This window comes from Melitaea cinxia, chromosome 1 (assembly GCF_905220565.1).
Source record: "Melitaea cinxia chromosome 1, ilMelCinx1.1, whole genome shotgun sequence".
Taxonomy (NCBI): Eukaryota; Metazoa; Arthropoda; class Insecta; order Lepidoptera; family Nymphalidae; genus Melitaea; species Melitaea cinxia.
In genome coordinates this window covers 5654707-5676080 of record NC_059394.1, presented here as the reverse complement: position 1 = coordinate 5676080, position 21374 = coordinate 5654707, and the positions used below count along the sequence as shown (strand labels likewise).

Here is a 21374-nt window from a genome sequence, read left to right as displayed (position 1 = left end):
TCTTTCAACGAATACAGTAGTAGTAGCAAGGAACTGTTGGGTATAACTTCCTTGAGTAGTAGTGATTTCTCTCTTTTAGGGTCTTATGATGTGACACTATTAGTAAAGTTATTTATTTAGTATAAATTTATATGTGACTTTCAATATAATATTAAACGTAACAATTACTAAAGACAAAAAAATACTTGATTTTACCAAATATACTTGAGTAACGCATCTAAACTCTTGATTGAAAATATACATGCAACAGAGACACAAGAATTAAGATAATGGCAGGACAAGGACACCAGTTTCCTGGAAACTTTCAGGGAAATGCTGGCGCCATGAGAACGGGTTTTGGCGGCCCTATGGGTGGCCAGATGCAATCCATGCCTAATCAATTGACTGGTATATTATGTAGTTTCAAGCTTTGTCTATAGTCTATTTTTGATTTAAAATTGGTAAGGCTTTAGATTAGGAGCCGTTGAATTATCTAAGCTCAAATTTTGACCATTTATTGGTATAATATCGTTACAAAAAAAAAAAAAATAACCCTGACCTATCTTACTTCCAAATTAGACCGTTTATCGACATAATTTTGTTACAAAAAAAATAACCCAAATCTATCTAACTTCAAAATGACGGCTCTTAATCTAAAGCCTAGCCGTAAAATTTATTATAAATTAGTAAAGAGATAATAAAAGAAACTATCATTGTTACTATTTATATATTATACTATTATAATTACCGTATTTTATGCTACTTTACTCTATGTTGACTGAGATTGTTATCATTTTACTTTACTTAAAAATTATGTTAAAAACTTCAGGTGTAATGGGAGGACAAATGGGAAATACTGGTATGGTGGGAATGGGGAATCAAATGGTACCACCATATGGAGCTGCTATGGCAGGACAAATGGGAAATATGGGTATGGGAGGCCAGGTACTTATTTTTAAATTTAATGATAGAAATAATATTGTTTTTCAATGTTTACGTGAAGTGAGTTAACTCATTATATTATAGAAATAATCATATATAAATTCTTAACAATGTATCTAAAAATATTTATGTGTACTAAAAAAATATTAAATAAATAAATATATTTAGGATGATGTATATTGAGATAGAATATAGGCAACTGCTAGCTGATATAGATTTTTTTTAAAATTAAATGTACATAAGTTATTTGATAAACCTAGACTCAGGTCAGAAATCTAGCCCCAGGTTAGGAATCAATGTCACTGAAAACTGTACCAATGGTTACAAAGTGTGGAATTATTCATGTTATCTATACTTTAGGTTCTTACCTACACTTAAGTAATATTATAAAGCTGAGGAATTTGTTTGTTTAAATGCGTTAATTTCAGAAAGTACTGGTTCAAATTGAAATATTCTTTTTGTATTGGATAGTCCATTTACATAGGAAGACTATAGGCTATATACTACTATACTATATACTCACGCAACAACCAATAGGAGATGAGCATAAGTAATAAATGCTACAAAAACAGAAAAAAATCCTTTTTGAGAGCTTTCATTATGTCCGCTGCGTTAACAGTTAAAGCTACCGAAAAACGATGTATGACGGAATGGATTGCCATTAAAAGTTTTAAACAAAAGCCAGTGACAACATATCTCTATCATTTAAGGTTAACTCATTGTAGCCTTTTTATAGTTAAGTTTGTGCCTAAAATAATCCTTTGTGGCGAAGGTAATTTGATAGACATGATATCTAATCCTTATCTAAATAAATATGTTATTTATCACAAGTATTTCTTATTGAAAAAAATACTGTAATGGTAAAAAACACGCAACACAAACAATTGACCCAGACAAGGTCAAATATCTGTATGGCCTCTATAAATATTTGTTATAATTTATCATTTAGAACTAAGGCATGCGACCCAAAATTAAATATATTAAATCTTACTTCGGACAGAAATTTGATACTATTGTAACCATTCATCCTTTGTTTTATTTCTGAGTACCTGATTTGATTGATTATTTTCGTTTTAGGATCTGTAACATAAGACAATACTTTAATCATACAACCTTTATTAAATTTATTTATTTAATTAAATATTATATGTTTTAAGGGAATGGGTGCACCCATGGCCGGAGTAGGAGCTGGGCCTGGTGGCCTCGTTCCACAGGCAGTGCAACAACAAGGTGTGTGAATACTCTTATTGATTACATGAAAGAGGGTACATACCTATTTTTAGTACAACTAGGGTTGGCGAACCAGTATACCCCTCTGTATATATACAGTACATCTTAAACACTATAGGAACACAGCACTATTCACAAGCAATATTATAAGGTTTAGGTACTTTCCCATTTGGGTTGATCTATATTTAATAATACTTTAATTTTAAGGTTTTATTTACAAATAACAGCACATCTACCACGGGAGCGAGAATCACACTTTATAAATATATGATTAATTTGTTAAATAAATATATTTGTCTAAATAAATTCACATTTAAAAATAGCAAATTATCAAATATACAAACATATTTAAGCACAGTTTAATATAGTATGCGTTTTAAAGCAATTATTTCATTAAACAGAGAACACAACTGAACAGTAAATTATTTGTATCCAAAGAAACAGTTACAGCAAAATAAGGTATGTATGTAGTATAGACGTAAGTTTGTAACATAACTAACATAATATAATAGTAGTTAGAATTGGGTAATATAATAATTTATAGTATACACATTGAGTAATTTTAAAATACCCACATTTTGTTAACTTATGATGCAGGGCCAAACTCAAAACAATTTGTTATAATTGTTTATGATTATTATATATTTTTGTTTTTTTTTTTTTTTTTTTTTAATATCTTGGTGCATTTTGTCATAGTATTGTGTTTCTTCACAAGGTATTGTTTTCTTGGATAATTCTTTCGTGTTTGGATAAATATATATTCTTACTTACGAAGTTACGACCCGCCAAGCTTCGCACGGGTGCAAAAACTATCAGTGTTTCTCTATACTATATTACGTATCTATTATACATATAAACCTTGATCTGGAATCATTCTATTTACTAAAGGAAACCGTATCAAAATTCGTTGCGTAGTTTTAAAGATCTAAGCATACGGACAGCGGGAAACGGCTTTGTTTTACACTATGTACTTAGTGACTTTGAACGGGTCTATTTTCTTTGGACGATCTTTTTCTTTGAATAGAAATAAAAGTATGGAAATAATCTGTTTTACTTTGTGGCAGAATATTGTAATATTACTATTAAATATATTTATTTAAGTCAAAGTTTGTCTCTGGTTGTTTATGATTACTTAATTTACTTGTCACCTTGCTGTTTTATTTTTATTTTACCTTCCATCGGGATGCGAACAATCGCCTCAGTTCATACTCGGAAACTAATGTCTAGCAATAATTTATTTTGTTAGTCTGGTTTTGTAGCTGTAGGAAATATTTTTATAAAAAAGTAGTTTTTGTTCTGTGTTGAAATTGCTAATATGGCTAAAAATCATATTGGTAAGTTAAATCTAATTATTGCAAAATATCTTTTATTTTGTTACATTACATCTATAACAATATAAATGAACCGCTAAATGCTGAGCCCAAAAGACGAGAACGGCTGGATCGATTCGGCTATTTTTTTAAAGTTTACTAATACTTTGGACAAAAATTCTTATGGAATGAATAATTAAGAAAAAAAGCGCAGAAAATTGAAAAATTTTAGAAAACGTAACCGTTAAACCGTAATCGTAAGACAGGATAACGTCTGTTGGGTCCAGTAGTCTATATAGTCTATATATATATAAATGTTTACCTGTAGGTTTTATAGAATCGTAAACTATGTATTTGATTTAAACTGAGGTAGGTTCTGTTGAGGTTCGGTATCTGTTACGCTTTTACAGCTAAACCTCTGAGCCGATTTCAATGAAGTTTAGTAAAGAGATAGACTAGATTTTAGGAACTTACTTACGCTACCTTTTGTTGCAAAAAAGGTTTTAAGGGTTCGAAATAGGTGTTGGGAGTTTATAGGGAATTTCGTCGTTGTCGAATATAATAAACATTTATTCCAGCGAAGTCTCGGACAAAAGCTAGCTTAAAATATTTTGCATAAAAGCCAGTAGATTTATATTTATGGGATACGTTTTATTCAAGAACGCTTACTTCTGTTCCTATAAATGACTCATAACTCATGAGGTAGGGCACAGCAGGTACTTTCCTGCTCAAAATATGGAGCTGCCCGACTGGGGTAGTACCTCGACCTTACAGAAGATCAACCGCAAATGTCATCATATGCGCGAAGTTTAAATAGTTGTTAACTTTTCTTGTAATTTTCCAATGTTATACGCAATATCCTTAAATTTTCATTTCGTAAGAACCTTACAAAGTATTAGAAATAAAATAGGAAAGATGAATGAAATCAGTAAAGTCATTCTCAAGTTATGGTGTGACCATGGAAAAAGGAAGGGATTTATTTATATATATAGATTTGTACACCTATTTCAGGCGGTATGCAGGCGGGGCCGGTGGTGCAGGCGGCCGCCGCCCCCCCGCCCGCGCCCGCCGCGCACCCGCCGCAGAACAAGGAGTTCAACACTGCTTCGCTATGCAAGTAAGTAGAATTATTCTTGTCTTTCTATTGAAGTATTATTATATACGTTTTACACAACAATAAAACGTTTATTATGTGCCGAAAGAAAACACAGCATCGCTAATGAAGAAGCAGTGTGTAACTTACCCTATCTTTATAGATACTACCGTGTTTTTACGCCCTTGTCTATGCTTTGGCAGTGTCTTTGGTCTCTAGTTGTCTATGAATTGTCACTGCTAGGCGGGAATCGCGCTGTTTCGTCATTGCTGTCTTCACCAGGAAGATAATTTCTGCGATGCTGTGTTTTCTTTCGGCACATAATAAACGTTTTATTGTTGTGTAAAACGTATATATTATGTGTCTGTTAGAAAACACAGCATCGCTAATGAAGACGTGTTTGATATCTGCTGGTGACAAGAACAAATAAAGAACACACGCAATGTTGATAGGACTGTAAATTAAATAAGACTCATTAGTTAAACTAGTATAATATTTCAATTATAATCCTTTATGATTTTATTCTAAATAATAAGCCAAAGTAATAATTAAGGGGAATATTCAATTAATTTATTGAAATCTATTCAATTAAATTCTAAAGAAATAACTTCTAATGTTAATAACTCTAAATCAATCAATATTTAAATCATAATAACACTGAATTCTCAACGATTTTATCTACTAATTATTCTTATATATTTCTAGTTATTATAAAATTCATTTAAATAGGTTCAAAACCTCTCAAAAATGTATTACTATTGTCGCGTTCCTGTGTATTAATCTCTCGGCAATAGTGGTTTCTCCATGTCTGTACAGATGCCCAATTACCTCTTGATAAAATCTCTACAATTGGTCTGTTTTCTAGCCAGGAGAGTGATGCTACTGCAGCTCTACAAGAGCCAGGTGTAGCATCTATACCAGCATCTTTTAACACTGAACGTATCCATCCACCAATTATTGTCCTAGTTGCTGGTCTTGGGGGTCCTTTAATGGTAATGAATAAATAGCCATCTGTTTTATCATTTTGACGGTCTCTAAATGATTGTATTAAGAGCCTTGTCCATTTGACAGGACATATATTTTCATTTTCATTAGGGAGAAGTCTCCAACCAGACTGCCTTCTGGTACCAGTATCGGTCTTAGCACCGAATACAGGCCATAGGCAAATTTCATGACCGTTGTCGAGAAAATGGGGCTCTTTTGTTCTAAGGAGTGTAAGGTCATGAAGCCTACGACCAGAGACCAAAAGCAAAATTGTAGCAGTTTTCCTCGCAATTTCAAATAATGAACTACCTCCTGGATGTTGTTCTAACCAATCTATGACTTTTTTCACGTCCCAAACTGCAGGTTTAAAGCTTGGAGGTTTAGAATTATGTATTGCTTTTAGTACTTGTCTAACTAAAAATTTGATGAGATTGTATCACCCATTCCACAGAAGGTAGCAATGGCAGATTTCTGGACTAACATTGTACTGTAAGCTAGACCTTCCTTTATAAAAGTGTCTGCTAAAAATTGTGCCACATGCTCTGGACCAGGGGATCTTGAATTAATCCCTTTGATTCTGCACCAAGTAATCCATCTCTTTAATGCTGGCTTATAAGTTTCTAAGGTAGATTTGCGCCAGCTTGACTTAAGCAGGTCCCTTTCTGCTTGAGACCAAGATCTTAGCTTGTCGCCCCACCCCCAACTCTCCAAACCTTCAGTGTCAGCTTGTCCTTGTTACTTGTGGGGGTGAGAGCCCGGTCGTGAGGTCCGTCAATACCTTCTGTAACCGGTTCACTTTCATTGGTTTGTCCAGTGCTCGTGCTTGGAGATCCGCTCTCCAAAACGGCTGTTCCCAGTCTGGAGCTACTAAGAGGAAGGTGCCCCTCGATTTGTTGAGGTGGGTGAGAATTCTCGGTATTAAGTTTGGAGGAGGAAATATCCAAGCCAGTGGATAGTTCCATTCCCTCGAGAAGGCGTCTATGAAGAGAGCTGACTTGTCCCGTGGATCTAACGTGACATAAATTGGTACGACAGCAGACCTTTTCGTTGCAAAGAGGTCTATGTTCGGTACACCCCAGCGTTTGAATACCTCCGTGGTAGCCAGTGGTTTTAAGTGCCATTCCGGGATGGGTCGTCTCCGAGATAACCGATCTGCTATAGTATTGTACCTGCCGGGGAGATACTGAGCTGATAGCGTTATGTTCCATCTGTCTATGATCATCAGAAGCTGGAATGTCAATGATAATAGACCTATGGACTGTGTCCCGCCCTCCTTGCGGATGTATGCCATTACAGTCTTGTTGTCTGTTTGTAAGAGAACATGGGAGTCTCTGAGACTCTCGGCGTTTCTCCTCATTACTGACAGTACTGCAAACATTTCTTTCTTGTTGCAGTGCCATAATTCTTGGTGGGGTGTCCAGACTCCGGAAATGACCTCTTGGTCTAAAACTGCACCCCATCCTATGTCGGAGGCGTCTGTAGTGAGAAAGTGGGACACTTTTGCAGCATGTATTGGTGTTGTCAGTGATAGGGCTCCGTGCCACTACTGTATATCCAGTAATGCCCCCCGAGGGACCGTCATCCTCAAGAGATTTTTCGGGAACTGTCTGAGTAAAATCTGTAATCGGCGGCAGTGAAGCCGACCTCGTGGGATGACATAACACGCAAAATTTAATTGTCCGAGAAGGCATTGAAGTTGGCGGAGGCGACAGACTCCGTGAATCAAAATTTTTTCTAGTGATTTTAGAATTGAATTTTGTTTCTTGATTGGTAGACTCATTAGGTTCTTGTCTGAACTCCACTGTATGCCTAGAAACTCGAGAGATCTCACTGGTGTCAAGACCGATTTTTTGAGGTTCACTTGCCATCCCAAAAACTCCAAAAGCTTCACAGCCTCCGAGGCCTGTGTTGCTAGTTTGGAACAGTCCTGGTGTGCTAGCAGAAAATCGTCTAGATACACTAGGACCCGCATTCCTTTCTTGCGTAGGATCTCCGCGACCCAGCAAGTTATAGAGGCAAAGAGCCTTGGAGCCGATGATAGGCCAAACGGAAGTGAGTTCATATGAAGCACTTCTTGCTTGTAAAACATTCGCAGGAAAGGTCGGGTTGACTGTGCTATTGGCAGGTGGAAATATGCCTGCGATATGTCGACTTTTACCAGCCAATCTCCGGGTTGTAGGAAGTCTGGTACCTTGGTATGGTTTATGAGGTGAAAATGTTTCGTTCCTACAAACTTGTTCAATTCTCTTAAGTCGAATATTGGTCTGACGCCACCATCGCTCTTTTTTACCAAAAACATCCGAGAGAAGAAACCGGGAGTCAAAGTAGCAGGTTTTTCTAACACTCCAATTTGTTTTAATTCCTCTATTTGTTCGGTCATTAATCTTGACACTTTTGTTGCGTAGCTCCGAGCTACTCTCGTTGAGGGGTATACTAACGTGGGTTTTCGAATGAAGGGTATCCGAGATCCTGATATAGCTTTCAGTAGAAAGGGAGTTGCTCCGAACTTCTCCCATCGACCTCTGAAGTCCTTCAATTGCACCCCCCCTGAATTGTCCTTGTAAGTCATTGTTTTTGTCTGTCGAAGGCACGAAAGGAAGATCTTTTACCAGTGCCTTTACCTTTACCGCTGGGCCTAGTTTGAGAATTTTGAAAACGAGAGTGAGAATCATTAGTCTGATTATTATTGTGATTGTAGTTTCTCCGAGAAACATCTAATCTCGATTTTTTAGGTTCTGCACTAGTGGAAGGAAAGGCACTGGGATCTGCTCCCTTCCTTTTTGCAGCAAAATTGTGAGATTTATTTTCTTTAAAACAAAGTGATCTCATCCACTGTGTAGGACCACCGAAATTTTGAATGAGGGCATTAAGTTTAAGTTGGTCAAATAAGGCACTTTCAGAAGGAGGAATATTTCTTAATGCTAACTGTATACATTTGTTTGGTATTTCTTTAATTAATCTCTCCCTCCTAGTTTCTATACACTCGGCCCTCTTTCCACATAAAATCTGTAATATGTCTTCAGAGTTTTTATTAAAACAACTGCCTTTTCCTACAGAAGAACTAAGTTTTTCTACTAGTGTGGTCACATTTAATTCCTCTGGGGATTTCGCAGCCCAATCAACCACTGCTTGTAAGCCCGTTCTCAGTAACTGATTACTCTCAAAAATAGCATTTGAAAAAGCTGCCATGATAGATTCAGTACCAGCTAAATAATCCTTTGATTTACTTAAATGACATAGCTCGTCATTAATTTTAAGATCAATAAAACCTGGAGTAGCTAAATAGGACTGTAAGGTCTTAGCATATCTAACATTTTGCCATGTGGGTAAGCCAAAATGTTGTAATGATTTTATTTTATCTACCCTCTCCGCGAGAGCTGGTTTTATTAATTTAGTTCCATCAATATTGATACCTATTTCACCTAAATCTAATAATTGAGGTGTTTTCTCTGGTATAGTAAGAAAATTATCACTAATAATTGCATTATTAGTAACGTCTTTGTTAACTTGCGACCTACCGAGACTCTGCATATATATGTTTGATAAAAAGCTTACCTGATTCATTAGGGCTTCTATTCGAGGGTCTTCCTTTACACCTCGTCTCTTAAATGATGGTCTTTCACTATCAGATTGAGGAGATGAACTAGATGAAGACGAATTCGCTTCGTTATCATTTGTATTCTGAACACTATTTCTTGTATTTTCCTCCTCGTGCGGAGAGTTCTCAGCGTTATAGTTCATTTCTTATTAAAATATTTTACCCACAACTTATACTTAACAAATTCTTAAATTCGAACTTTACCGGTAGGGAGTAACACACGCAATGACGAAACAGCGCGATTCCCGCCTAGCAGTGACAATTCATAGACAACTAGAGACCAAAGACACTGCCAAAGCATAGACAAGGGCGTAAAAACACGGTAGTATCTATAAAGATAGGGTAAGTTACACACTGCTTCTTCATTAGCGATGCTGTGTTTTCTAACAGACACATAATTATTTATTTTGCTTATTAATAAGTATATTGCACAGTTTAAATTACATAAGAAAAATAACAACATTCAACCCTAAAAAAATGGCGAATTTATAGTAATACATATTGTTATAAGAAATTTAAACATAGTTGACCTAGGTATCAAGCTAGCAAATGAATGAACAGCGAGATTAATACTAAAAAAGAATGCTAAGCATTCAGTCTTTATTATTAATGATATGAGTCATTAAATTGAATTTTTAACAATAAAATACTCCATGACAGGATGATGATGCTATTTGAGTCAGCATTAAAGCTGTATGATTGCATCATTGATTTTAAAAGATTTTTTATTAATTTGATTCAATAAGTAGATAGAATCAAGTGATATTTGGTCAATAGTTTAAGAAAGCATAGGCATTCTACTGTAAATATTTTAAACAATTTTTTTATAATAAAATTTTAGTATGAAAACCTGAAAATATTAGAAATAAGTTCGAATTTATACAAACATTTAATATTCACTTTTAATTTTTATTATGGTTTAGTTTTGGCAAGAAGTTATTTAAATATTACTTATAAAACATCAATCTTTATTTCAGATTCGGTCAAGAAACAGTTCAAGATATCGTGAGTAGAACACAAGATGTATTTCAAACATTAAAAGCGATCCAGCCTCCGAATGGAACACAACATGGGGAAAACGCAAGCAACGATAAGAAAGCAAAAATGCAAGAACAGCTCCGTACTATACGACTCTTGTTCAAGAGGTTAAGGCTCATATATGAGAAATGTAATGAAACATGTCAGGTAAACAAAAACTTAAATTAAAAAGTGTTAAATAAAACTACTACATTCTACCAAGACTCGTACTGTTGGCTCTGTATTCCGTTATTATGTATCAGTATACAGTGGCAGTAAAACAGTTTTTACGTTTGTTTAATTTTTTCAACATTTTTTAATTTCCGCTTAATTTTTTACATATGGTAGATATGTTGCGTAACTCTAGTTTTAATTTGTATTTTTGTATTTTGTGTAAGGTTACTAAGACTTATCCGTCATTTTAATTCTGGTGTCTGCAGTCTTACGATGAATTTTAAATTATAGCAAAGTATTATCACATCATCGTCACTACAGCCTATTGCAGTTCACTGCTGGACATAAGCCTCCACAAGTTCGAGCCAAAAATGGCATGAGCTTATGTGTGTTGCCCATAGTCACCGCGCTGGACAGGCGGGTTAGTGACCGCAGGGCTGGCTTTGTCGCACCGAAGACGCTGCTGACCGTCTTTGGCCTGTGTATTTCAAAGCCAGCAGTTGGATAGATATCCCGCCATCGGTTGGCTTTTTAAGTTACAAGGTGGTAGTGGAACTGTGGTATCCCTTAGTCGCCTCCTAAGACACCCACGGGAAGAGAGGGGGTGGCTATATTCTTTAATGCCGTAGCCACACAGCTTAGCAAAGTATGACTAATGTATATTGTATTCTTAGGGCATGGAGTACACGCATATGGAAAGTCTAATACCGTTAAAAGACGAAGCAGAGAATAAAGCGCTAGATGAAAGACGAAACACTGAATCCTACAGATTGGCGTTGGAAGAAAACAGAGAATTGACTGAACAGGTATTTGTTTAAAATATTAAATAACTCGTGCAAGAACTTTTATCGGGAACCCTACTAATACAATAAATGCGAACGTTGCATTGTAACTTAGTAAGTAGATACTAGATAGCTGGAGACCAGAACGCCATTAGACTAGTCTATATTCCGACATTTCCGCGAGATTAGAAATTATGCAGGTAAAACTGCGAAACGCAACTAGTAATAGTAGTAGCAATAATTTAGTGTCATAGCAGGGAATAGGGACTGCCAACTCACAGTGGAGCAGTGTGGTGGATTAAGCTTGATGATTCTCTTACGTGGAGAGGCCTATATATCCCACCTGTGGAATGTTACAGGCTGAATTGTGATTGTGTAAAATAATTTGAGTTTAGAGTTATATTTAGTATTAATAAATAATTTATCTCTTAATCTATTCAGATAAATGAAATTGGAGTGTCTGCTTGTAATATTAAAATAACCGCTTTTTACAAAGTGCTTATGGATGTATACACGATACATATACCAAAATGACATTTTTTACAATTTTGTCTGTCTGTCTGTTTGTTTATTTGTTCCGGCTAATCACTGAAACGGCTGAACCGATTTTGACGGGACTTTTACTGGCAGATAGCTGATGTTGTAAGGAATAACTTAGGCTACTTTTATTTGTGAAATTAATTTATTTTATAGCTTTGCGAACTGAACAATAACTTTTTTGTTAAATTTCACGTGAACGAAGTCGCGGGCACAGCTATGGTATGGTTGGTATGGTTAACACGGGCTGGTTTCCGCAACTCGACGACTTTGCGCCTATTTTGCGTGGCGGGCACAGCTAGCTAATTAATAAATAATGTCTCTTTTCAGGTGGTTCTCAAAAATAAGCAGTTGAAGGAAGTAATTACAAACCTACGGACGATAATTTGGGAAATTAATGTTATGTTAACAATGCGAAGGTCATAAATTGTTAAAAATTTAAATAAATTGTGTAAATGTTAATATTTTATTATCATAATAAAATTTATTTAAGCTGTATTGTTTTTTATTATATTTTAGACTATTCATTAATTTATTTTGATTAATTGCTTTAAATAGAACCAAAATAACTATGTGAATTAGAATATATACGATACGATTCAACTTGTAACATTCCTCTGCGTAAGCCTCTTTCCCTACGTAGAAGGATTAGAGCTTAATCCATTACGCTGCTCCATTGCGGTTTGACTGATATATTCCCTACTATGAGTAACGATCGCTATTAGGTATTATGATAAAAATCGGGACCGACAGCTTAACTTGGTCACCGAGGCACGGTGGGGAGTCCTGACAAGGACTGACAACCAAACCGAAAACAAATATTTGTACATATACAAATATGCATCGGGAGAGGGAATCGAAGAATCAGAGTGGAAATAGAACCTGCAAACCGTCGGTGTTTAGTGGTCTACACGCACCATTACACCAGAGAGGTTGTTGGAAGAACGTAAATAGAATTACTTTATCGCTTTGTATTGTGATAATTATAATTAAAATTTGTATGTAATATGTTTGTTAAACATTCTTTTGATATTCTTTATACACATACTTTTAACATCAAAAATCAAAGCATATAAAGTTATTTAATATTAGAGATGAGTTAAAAAATTCTAATTCTTGCAAGGAAAGCGATGAAGTAAATGTAACTGAAGTAGTGAACAGCAGGACGTACCTCGCCTTTACGGATGATAAATAACACAGCTAAATAATAATGCTTTCAAGCAGTGCTTTGTTCCTGTAGTAAGTAAGATGAACAGAGTTCCTAGGGGAATTGGTGGTGGGGTAGGCAAAGCGCTTGCGATGCTTCTGGTGTTGCAGGTGTCTATAGGTTACGGTGATCGCTTACGAGAACCATCAGATGAACCGTATAATTGATGAATGAATTGTTTGCCGACCTAGTTGTATAAAAGAGAGTAAGAAGTCTTCGTTGTATATTTATTTCATCCATATTCTTTTTCTATTTTTTACTTTACTGTTAATTGACACTACACAATCTAGGATTTCTAGTCTAGAAAATAAATAGTCTACCTTGTCGTGTCTATTACCAAAAAAAAAAAATTGTTACTAATAAGTTCTCAAGTTATGATTATTGGGTTACGTGTATAGGAACAATAACATTTGCTATTGTTATATTATTGTATATCATGAGCAATTTTCGATCGCTCTGCTCAGATAAACTCAATTTTTTTAAATTAATGGTTTTTGAAAAACCTTGTGTAGCATTTTTAGGTGTGAGTTTTTTGCTAGGTAAACATAAAAAAAAATTACCGGTAACTACAAATTTTAAAAAATCTTATAATTTAATCTGTAGAGTTAAAATTAAAAGCCTTCAAAAATAAATATACTTTATTTATAGTCATGAGCATAAAGGGTACAAGTGGTCGAAAACTATTTTGCTATATTTTAGTTACTAATTTTATAAATAGAATAAGTAATAGAATACGTTAATAGGAAAGTTTAATGAAAGAATTAAAATAATTATACTTTATTTATAGTCATGAGCATACAGGGTAGAAGTGGTCAAAAATTATTTTACTATATTGTAGTTAGTACTTTTATAAATATAACAAGTAACAGTATATGCTAATAGGCAAGTTTAATGAGTTCAGCGAACTCTGAAATCGACATGGAAGGCCGAAAATAATCTTACTCGATCTATAAAACTAAAAATTAAGTACGGACAACTATCTACGTTCGACAGGGTCGCTGATTTCAAAGTTGACTTTCTTCTTCTTTTCGAGAAGTTTTTTCTCATAAGGGCGTCGGTCGATGCTAAAGCTCGAAACTTCTGGAATGTTTTCTGGCTGCGATTGATCTTGTTCTGGAATATCCGGAACAGCGTCTAGAACTTTTCCTGCGTTGCGTCCTGAGGGTAGCGCGTGGAAAGCTTCAGCTAAATCTGGGTTGATCTCCTCCAAAGGAGTATCTCCAATACGAATGTAAACAGGAATGTAGCCATCAATTTTTTGTAGATGCTGCCATTTCGGACGACCCTCTGAAAAAAAATATAGCGCATTATTAACAACAATTCGTTTGGGTTTCAGTTCTTTGTCTGCATTATTTTGTTTATTTAAATAGTACATAAATTTCCGTTTGAAAGTAAACAAAAACTAATTAAGTACTAATATCCACTTATTTTAAGTTTTTTTTTTTTTTGATAAAATAAATATGTAATAGCTGTTGCGCACTATTTTTTCTTCTTATTATACAATTTCAATATCTGAGGTTCCAAGCGGTGTATTAAGATGATACGTGCATGAGCTTTTAAGAAAGACTGCCTACAATACAACCGTGGAAATGGCATTCAATTTCATTAAATAGCTAAAAAACCTATTTATTATTAGGCGTGTTACGTATATAAACATATAGATAGACGGAAAGACACTTTTAAAATAATTCTTTTGAATTCTTTTGCTCATGCCTTCAAATGTCTACTATGTGCAGATATTTTTTATATGACTAGACTGACTAGTTTGTAGACGTCTGCAACATCAGAAGCATCGTAAATGGGTTGCCGAACCTACCCCTGACCTACCCCATGAGCTCTGGCCATCTAATCTCCACAAAAGACAACACTAATAGAGAGCAGTGTAATTTAGCTTTGATCTTCTGTTCGGTGGGTTCAGTGATGCATTTAAAAATTTCGTGCCTCGGGCTGTTTTTATTTGCTGCCCCATAAATTGACGGAAAAAGGTAAAAGCAACGTATGTGTTAGTTATGAGTTAATCCATATTTCGGTGAAATTCTTTGGCGGAACTTATTTGTCACCGTCCATTCCATAATTCCATAAAAAAATCGTGTTTAGGGAATTGTCCGGAATATATTTCGTCTCCCTTTTTTTTGTCAATCATTGTTGTAAAAAGCGATTACTTTTCCTCATCCCAAGTACAGACTTGCGCTACCTCTCGTGCTTGGCTTGCCCTTCCCCTCGCAGAATTCCGCCCCAAGTCATTTCAATTTGACTCTAGGGTAATACGCCCATGGTAAGGTTGAGGAACTTCCCCAGACGGCCTTTCGGGTTTTGAGCAGAATATTATATTAGAATTTGTGGTTTCCTTATACGTATAGATTTGTGTGGATGAATCAAAATATATGAACATGTTTTTGTGGAGTATCGAATGTAATATAATTATTTCAATACATAAAAATTGATAATAAATATAAAATATCGTAGAAATTTTAAATGTAGAGTATTAAGTCGTATTTGCTGGTGAGCAATTTTTTTTGTATAAGTTGTGTAAGTACCAGCAGACTACAACCCGTAATGGAGCATAGTACCTACGAGTAAATTAAGCTCAATGCGTTTTCATCGCATATGAAAAATCCTTTAACCAGTAGTAAATTGTATCCAACATTGTAGAGGATCTTATAAGGATGTCAGGAAAAGATCTAAATTTCATTGCAGCAGCATCACCTACTATTTATATATCTAAACCATCCTAGGATCTAGTAATATATGCACTTACAAAATGATTTAAATAGCAATGGTCTATGACAGTTGAATACATATCAACAAAATGTATAGATATATATTGAGGTCATAAGATGAAATCTGCGCACGCGCATATACCGTGCATCGTAAATTCACTAATAGACATCAGATAGGCCAGGACTTGTTCAAACCGCTTCCCTTGTTAGTTCGGTCGTTCAACCTGTAAATATAGACTCATTTCCTATCTCAATTATATAAAATGGACAAAAAACTTCATACTTATAAATGCGAAAGTAACGGGTATGATGTTATAAAAAAGTGACATTGATACTTTTTAAAAAATTTGGTCTGAAATGTATGGACTTACTAATTATTACTAAAACAATTTGAAATGTAGCATGCAACATGCGACGACAGCTTTTTATTATAGTGCATACAATTTCACGTGTGTAGCATTTCTTTATATTTGCTTAAAATATTTTCACGAAATATTTAGTACAATGACCGAGTATATCATTCCGGTTGAGATTATTATTTCAAGCTTCTCATATATTGGGTACCAATCATATTTTCGACATGTTTCGTATGACATGCCTCGGCACCAGCTTTTTATTAAATAGTGTATGCGTTAATGAGTCTTTTGTAAAGGTGGTATGAATTGTTTTTCCGTGCAAAGTTACATCTGACGTTCGCTTAGCAGCATTATGTTAAAAGCATAGAGCGGGCGTATGCGACTTTCATCTAACGGTCCAGCGCCGCGAGGCTGAGTTTTTGCTTGTCAAAATGCTAACAGTAATCGCGGTGTTCCTCTTGCACTTCACTTAAACATTACATCACATATGAAATCTATTTTGATCCTCAAATCAATAGTGTAGGGTAGAAATTGGAGTGAATCTTTGAAAGTAGTTTCAAGAAGGTAATGTCGTTAGGCGCATACACGATCTTTCACCAATTGCTCGTTTGTTGTCGACCGAGATATTTAATGGGCAATTTTATTATGAGTTCAAACCGGTATATTGTCTTTGATCGATTGGTTAGTGCTGGCTATTAATAAAAAGGTCATAATAACATCTAAGATAAGTTCCTTAACTTGAATAGTGTTACGGATACATTTTTATTTCATCGTTCGAAGAACATGCAAATTTGGGTTAAATATTACTATACTCATATTTATTTATTTAAAATTATTTGTATGAAAAATAATTAATATAAAGACGATATACATAATGTATAGTACTAACAGCTTATACATACATCGATGCAAAAAGTAGGACACTGAGGTGAAGAGCTAAGTCAGACAAGATTTCTTATCTTAAAACGGTCAAGTTTTAAAGTAAATATGATTATATGAATTCTGTATTAATAGTGCTGATCTTTAATTAAGTTGACATCTATCTTATAAATTGAGAAATTTGAATCGTCGGTGGTAGAAAATTGTAATAAGTAGGTTTTATATTTTATAGGCACTTTTTACGATTAAAAACTCATTCTGCGGACTGATTTTCGGTATTCTTTTAATTTGCCGTATCCCTTCGAGTGAGGTTTGAGCACAAATTTTAAAAAGGTGCCTCGATTCCAAATTTGTCAGTCAAATGTTAAGTACTATTTTTTTATTATATTTAAATAACAGTTTTCGATAATTTGTGAAAAACCTATATACATATATTTTAAATGTTCTTACAAGATAATTGTGTTTGCTCGCAAACGAAAAAAAAATTGACTTCAATTACATCGACAAGTCACACAACGTAAGTAGACGAAACAATAATCAAGTAAGTACGCGTTATTAAAGATTATTATTAGTCATCAGACATCTTTCAAATTTAAATGGGACCACAAGACACGCACCTCCTTTTGATTAAAAAAGGATCACTGCAGTCGGTCAACTCAATAAAAAGTTCTGACACACACATTAAAAATACTATCGAATTGAGAACCTCCTCCATTTTTGGAAGTCGGTTAAAAATGACCCAGCAAGAAGTAATAAAAGTCGTTGTCCTAACCACTGGTGTGTAACTCGACTTGAAACAGGTTGATCATGTTTGTTTTTTCATTATTATAAAATTCCGATTTTTTCTACCATAGAGAAGGGTAAAATAAAAATACTCTTTGCACGGCTCATTATCTTTCCCTCGACTTTAATGAAAACTAAATGTAAGTCCTTGTAATTAAATAAAATTCAACAGAACTGTACTTCGTAACAAAGATAGAGTTAGCCCGACCAATTAGGTTTTTAATAACATGAACATTTTAACATTTGCGGCAACTCAAATGCTTTTCCGTTTAATACCTTTCTTAGAATAGCGATGATATCATTACACGCTTTTAAGCTTTTAGCGAAGCGTAAGCTTTGAAAATGTTCTTGTTAATTTTGTTTATAATACTCAATTTAAGAGTAAACATATAAAGTAATGTTAAAAAAAAATTAAGTTTTTCAGTCAAATATTGACTCGAGATTTAGCTTTTATTTAAGTTACATAGTTAAATTAAATTTAAATTTATTGTAAGTCAGGGTGACAATTTACTGCGGTATTTTGGATCCTCTGGTTGAGAAAACATATTTTGGATATTGAATACTTTCGATAACTTATGTACATATCCGCAATGCAGGAGCAACATATTAAAGTTTTTTTGGAATAGGATTATACGTGCAATGCTTACGCGTTATTGCAATGTAGTACAGTTATATTACAGCGTCTATCAGTATATAGATATATCCCACACATCCCACATTCCCTAGGTTAGTCCTCTGTCCAAAGGTTGCCTGGATAAGATCGCTGTATTAGCGATAACGCCGCCCGATGCAAACTGATGCAACTTCTATTTTCTTATATAATTTGTAATATTGTTAAAGCCTTGTATTGGTCTGCGAAAGTGTAAATAAATCAATAAATGAATAAATTAATATATATATATTTATTAAAAAATACAACAAGATAAACCTTTTGAATTATAAGTTTGATTTAAAATAAATTGACTCCACCTTTTAATGAACAAGTAAATGTACAATAATTTATTTAAAAGGTATTTGTTAATTCAGAAGCCTGTCAATCAATCGTTAACGAAGCATTTCATGTTTGAAAATCTCCAATATGCTTAGAATTGTTGTCCTTACTATTGTTGGTATCAATAGGGCCTGATAAATAAAAAATGATAATGTGTGCGCACGATCGCGGAAAAGATTCATCACGATTTAACTGCGAATACTCAATCGTGACTAAAAAAGTTTAAAAGTATAGATAATATCTATTAATTAGCATGTCATGAGGTTTTTGTTTAATATAATACATAAGTAGACTTTTTATCTTTTAATTTAGACGTAGTAGTGTTATTATTGAATCCAATACGGTTTAACACGTAATCGACTTCGATGCTTTTAGTTTTTATACTCCTATGAGTAGCCACAAAGGTTCACAAGGATCTTTTGATGTTTTATACCTTAAATAGGTCTTATAAAAATTATTACTACCAATAAGACGGAATGATAGTTAGGTCAGCCTACTCAAACCTACAATTTTTTTTATCGTATTCGTATTGCTGTACAAATTAAAAAAATAGTAAATATTCAGTACCATTTTTTAAAAAAGTCACTGTAAAAGTAAAACAAAATTTGGAAGTTGGTATGAAAAGCTTTATAAATTCGTCAAACGCGGTTTTTGTTTATTCGATTTGTATATTGCACCTGAACGAAGCCTGAATAAGTTTTTCGTTTATAATAAATTATTATTTTTTTAACATTTTTTGGATTTTATTAAACACGAACTTTTATATTCTTTTATAAAATATAAATATTTAAGCTTATGAATATTAAAATCATAATTGTTATACCAAAAAGGCACTAATATAATTGATGAAAAAATAATCGATACATGTAGTGTTTTTTAAAATAATCTTTTATTGTATATAGCTTACTCACTGGTAGCGTTAATTTAGAGACTATTTATAAGAAATATATTTTGGGAGCTACATAGAATTCAAAATCTTTCAAAATAATACTATTTTAATATATAAAATTTGTGTATGTATTGCGTATTTGTTTATGCGTCTTTCAACTGCATAGTATTATCGACTTTGTTATAAAATAAAGACGTCCAGTTTTGATCTCGTGAGCTTCTCGTAGCAAATCACTTATCTTGCGACACAATTACCTACTAAAGTTTTGCCTCGAGATTAAACATACATTTATATGTAATTGATTTTCTCTAGCCCGTTGGCGCAGTTTGTAGTGGCCTTGCTTTCCATTCCGCTGGTTGCGCGTTCGATTCCCGTCTGAGTCTGGGTGTAACATTTGTATTTACGTATTTACATATGTATTATTCTTATATATTAATAAAAAGTTATTTAGCTATAACAATTGGCTGTTACTTATGACACAAGGATTAAGTCGCTTACCATAACAATAGATGACCGTGTGTGTATATTAGAAAATATTATAAAAAAAAATATTTATACATCCTGAGGTTAACTCTAATTAATTAATTTAATTTAAGCATTTTATTTTAGTGTAACTTTTATGTAGGTATAAATTTTCTGTTAGAAATAGTAGCTAAATATATACCGAATATGTTGCCATAGAATTCGTAGCTCTATCATTGTATTATTTAATTTACAGATTTTTTTATTATTAACAGTTAAGTGTTAGTTGTTATACTATTTACAAATATCATTATATTTTTTTATGAGCCTGATTGTTCCAATATGTTTATATATTTTTTTTTATTTTCTGCTCATTGGAAAATCGTTGAAAAAAAAACTGGGTGTTGTTAAAAAATGGGCTATTATTATTAGACTTTAATGGGTTATATTTCTCTAAATAGTATTTAATTAATACAATTACATTACAATTTTAATTTTTAATATATGAAAAAACCGTAATTGATAAAAAAGAGACATTTTAACTCACCTATCAAAACAACGCATAAAACACACACGATAATTATAGACTTATACATTGCGAATATTTTAAGAATTATCGATCGAATTTCACTAGTGCGCAAGCGTGGGCCGTGGCTGCGAGCTTGCGAGTGATGCGCCGGCGCACGGAACCGGATTAAAAATGCGAGGCGTGCGGTTTATCTGAACCCCTGGGATGCTACTTTCCTCACGCGAATTCGATATCATGTATTATAGATGTCTAACTTTAAAGACTTAGCTTTGCGGTTTTCATTATTCTCTAAATCTAGACACGACTCAATGTTGACCTTATGAACAAGTTATTATGCAAGTTTCACTTATATTGCATGCAATAAAATAATGTCGTAGTTAGAGTTAAGGATGCGATAATGTTGTTACTTTAAACAACAATTTTATAGTAACAAAGTAGCCAAAGAATGAAACGGTAGGATGTCAGACTCTGGAGAATCTCAACAAAGTGCTCATTGATCTTAACAGATAAACTAAAAATTAACTTGATCTAAAAAAAAGATTAGAATTATTCGCATATTCTGCTTCACTCGGTCTTTGTTGTTTTATATTCAAAAAAAAGGGTAGCTTCAGCACTTTTGAGTAACAGCTTGACTTGATTGAAATTCTAGAAGCACCTTTATAACCTGATCTATGGTGTCTTGATGATAATAATCTATGTGTCTTTTGATGGGTTTCGATTGATCGCCTGGCCTATTGGCCTGTGACCACCCCTTGCTTTTCTTTCTTTTCTTGTGCAGTTAAAACTGTTCGGAAGCAGTTATCTGTCAATCAATAGTAGATAACCATTGCTGACAAGGTTACAACTTTCTTCTTCATAAGAAAACCCAGACCCAGCAATGTGAATATTTTGTTCACAAACTATACGAAATTG

At 33.9% G+C, this 21374-nt stretch overlaps 2 protein-coding genes across 2 annotated transcripts; one reads left to right on the top strand and one right to left on the bottom strand.

The window, feature by feature from the left end:
* The first annotated feature begins 117 nt into the window (after positions 1–117).
* LOC123655695 (mediator of RNA polymerase II transcription subunit 30) lies at positions 118–12140 on the top strand. Its single transcript, XM_045591453.1, has 7 exons — positions 118–387; positions 809–924; positions 2079–2151; positions 4473–4578; positions 10114–10321; positions 11002–11133; positions 11977–12140. The coding sequence occupies exons 1-7, from the start codon at positions 270–272 to the stop codon at positions 12070–12072; spliced, it is 849 nt and encodes a 282-aa protein (XP_045447409.1). The 5' UTR covers positions 118–269; the 3' UTR covers positions 12073–12140.
* Positions 12141–13473: 1333 nt separating this feature from the next.
* Positions 13474–20662, bottom strand: LOC123655790. Its single transcript, XM_045591547.1, has 2 exons — positions 20481–20662; positions 13474–14140 (listed from the first exon to the last, which is right to left on the bottom strand). The coding sequence occupies exons 1-2, from the start codon at positions 20527–20529 to the stop codon at positions 13830–13832; spliced, it is 360 nt and encodes a 119-aa protein (XP_045447503.1). The 5' UTR covers positions 20530–20662; the 3' UTR covers positions 13474–13829.
* Between the last annotated feature and the right edge of the window lie 712 nt (positions 20663–21374).

Coding starts and splice junctions, on each gene's coding strand:
- LOC123655695 (XM_045591453.1), top strand. CDS start 270: ATGGCAGGACAAGGACACCAGTTTCCTGGAAACTTTCAGGGAAATGCT. Junction 388..808: donor CATGCCTAATCAATTGACTG/GTATATTATGTA, acceptor TAAAAACTTCAG/GTGTAATGGGAGGACAAATG. Junction 10,322..11,001: donor AATGTAATGAAACATGTCAG/GTAAACAAAAAC, acceptor TTGTATTCTTAG/GGCATGGAGTACACGCATAT.
- LOC123655790 (XM_045591547.1), bottom strand. CDS start 20,529: ATGTATAAGTCTATAATTATCGTGTGTGTTTTATGCGTTGTTTTGATA. Junction 14,141..20,480: donor TTTATGCGTTGTTTTGATAG/GTGAGTTAAAAT, acceptor ATTTTTTTTCAG/AGGGTCGTCCGAAATGGCAG.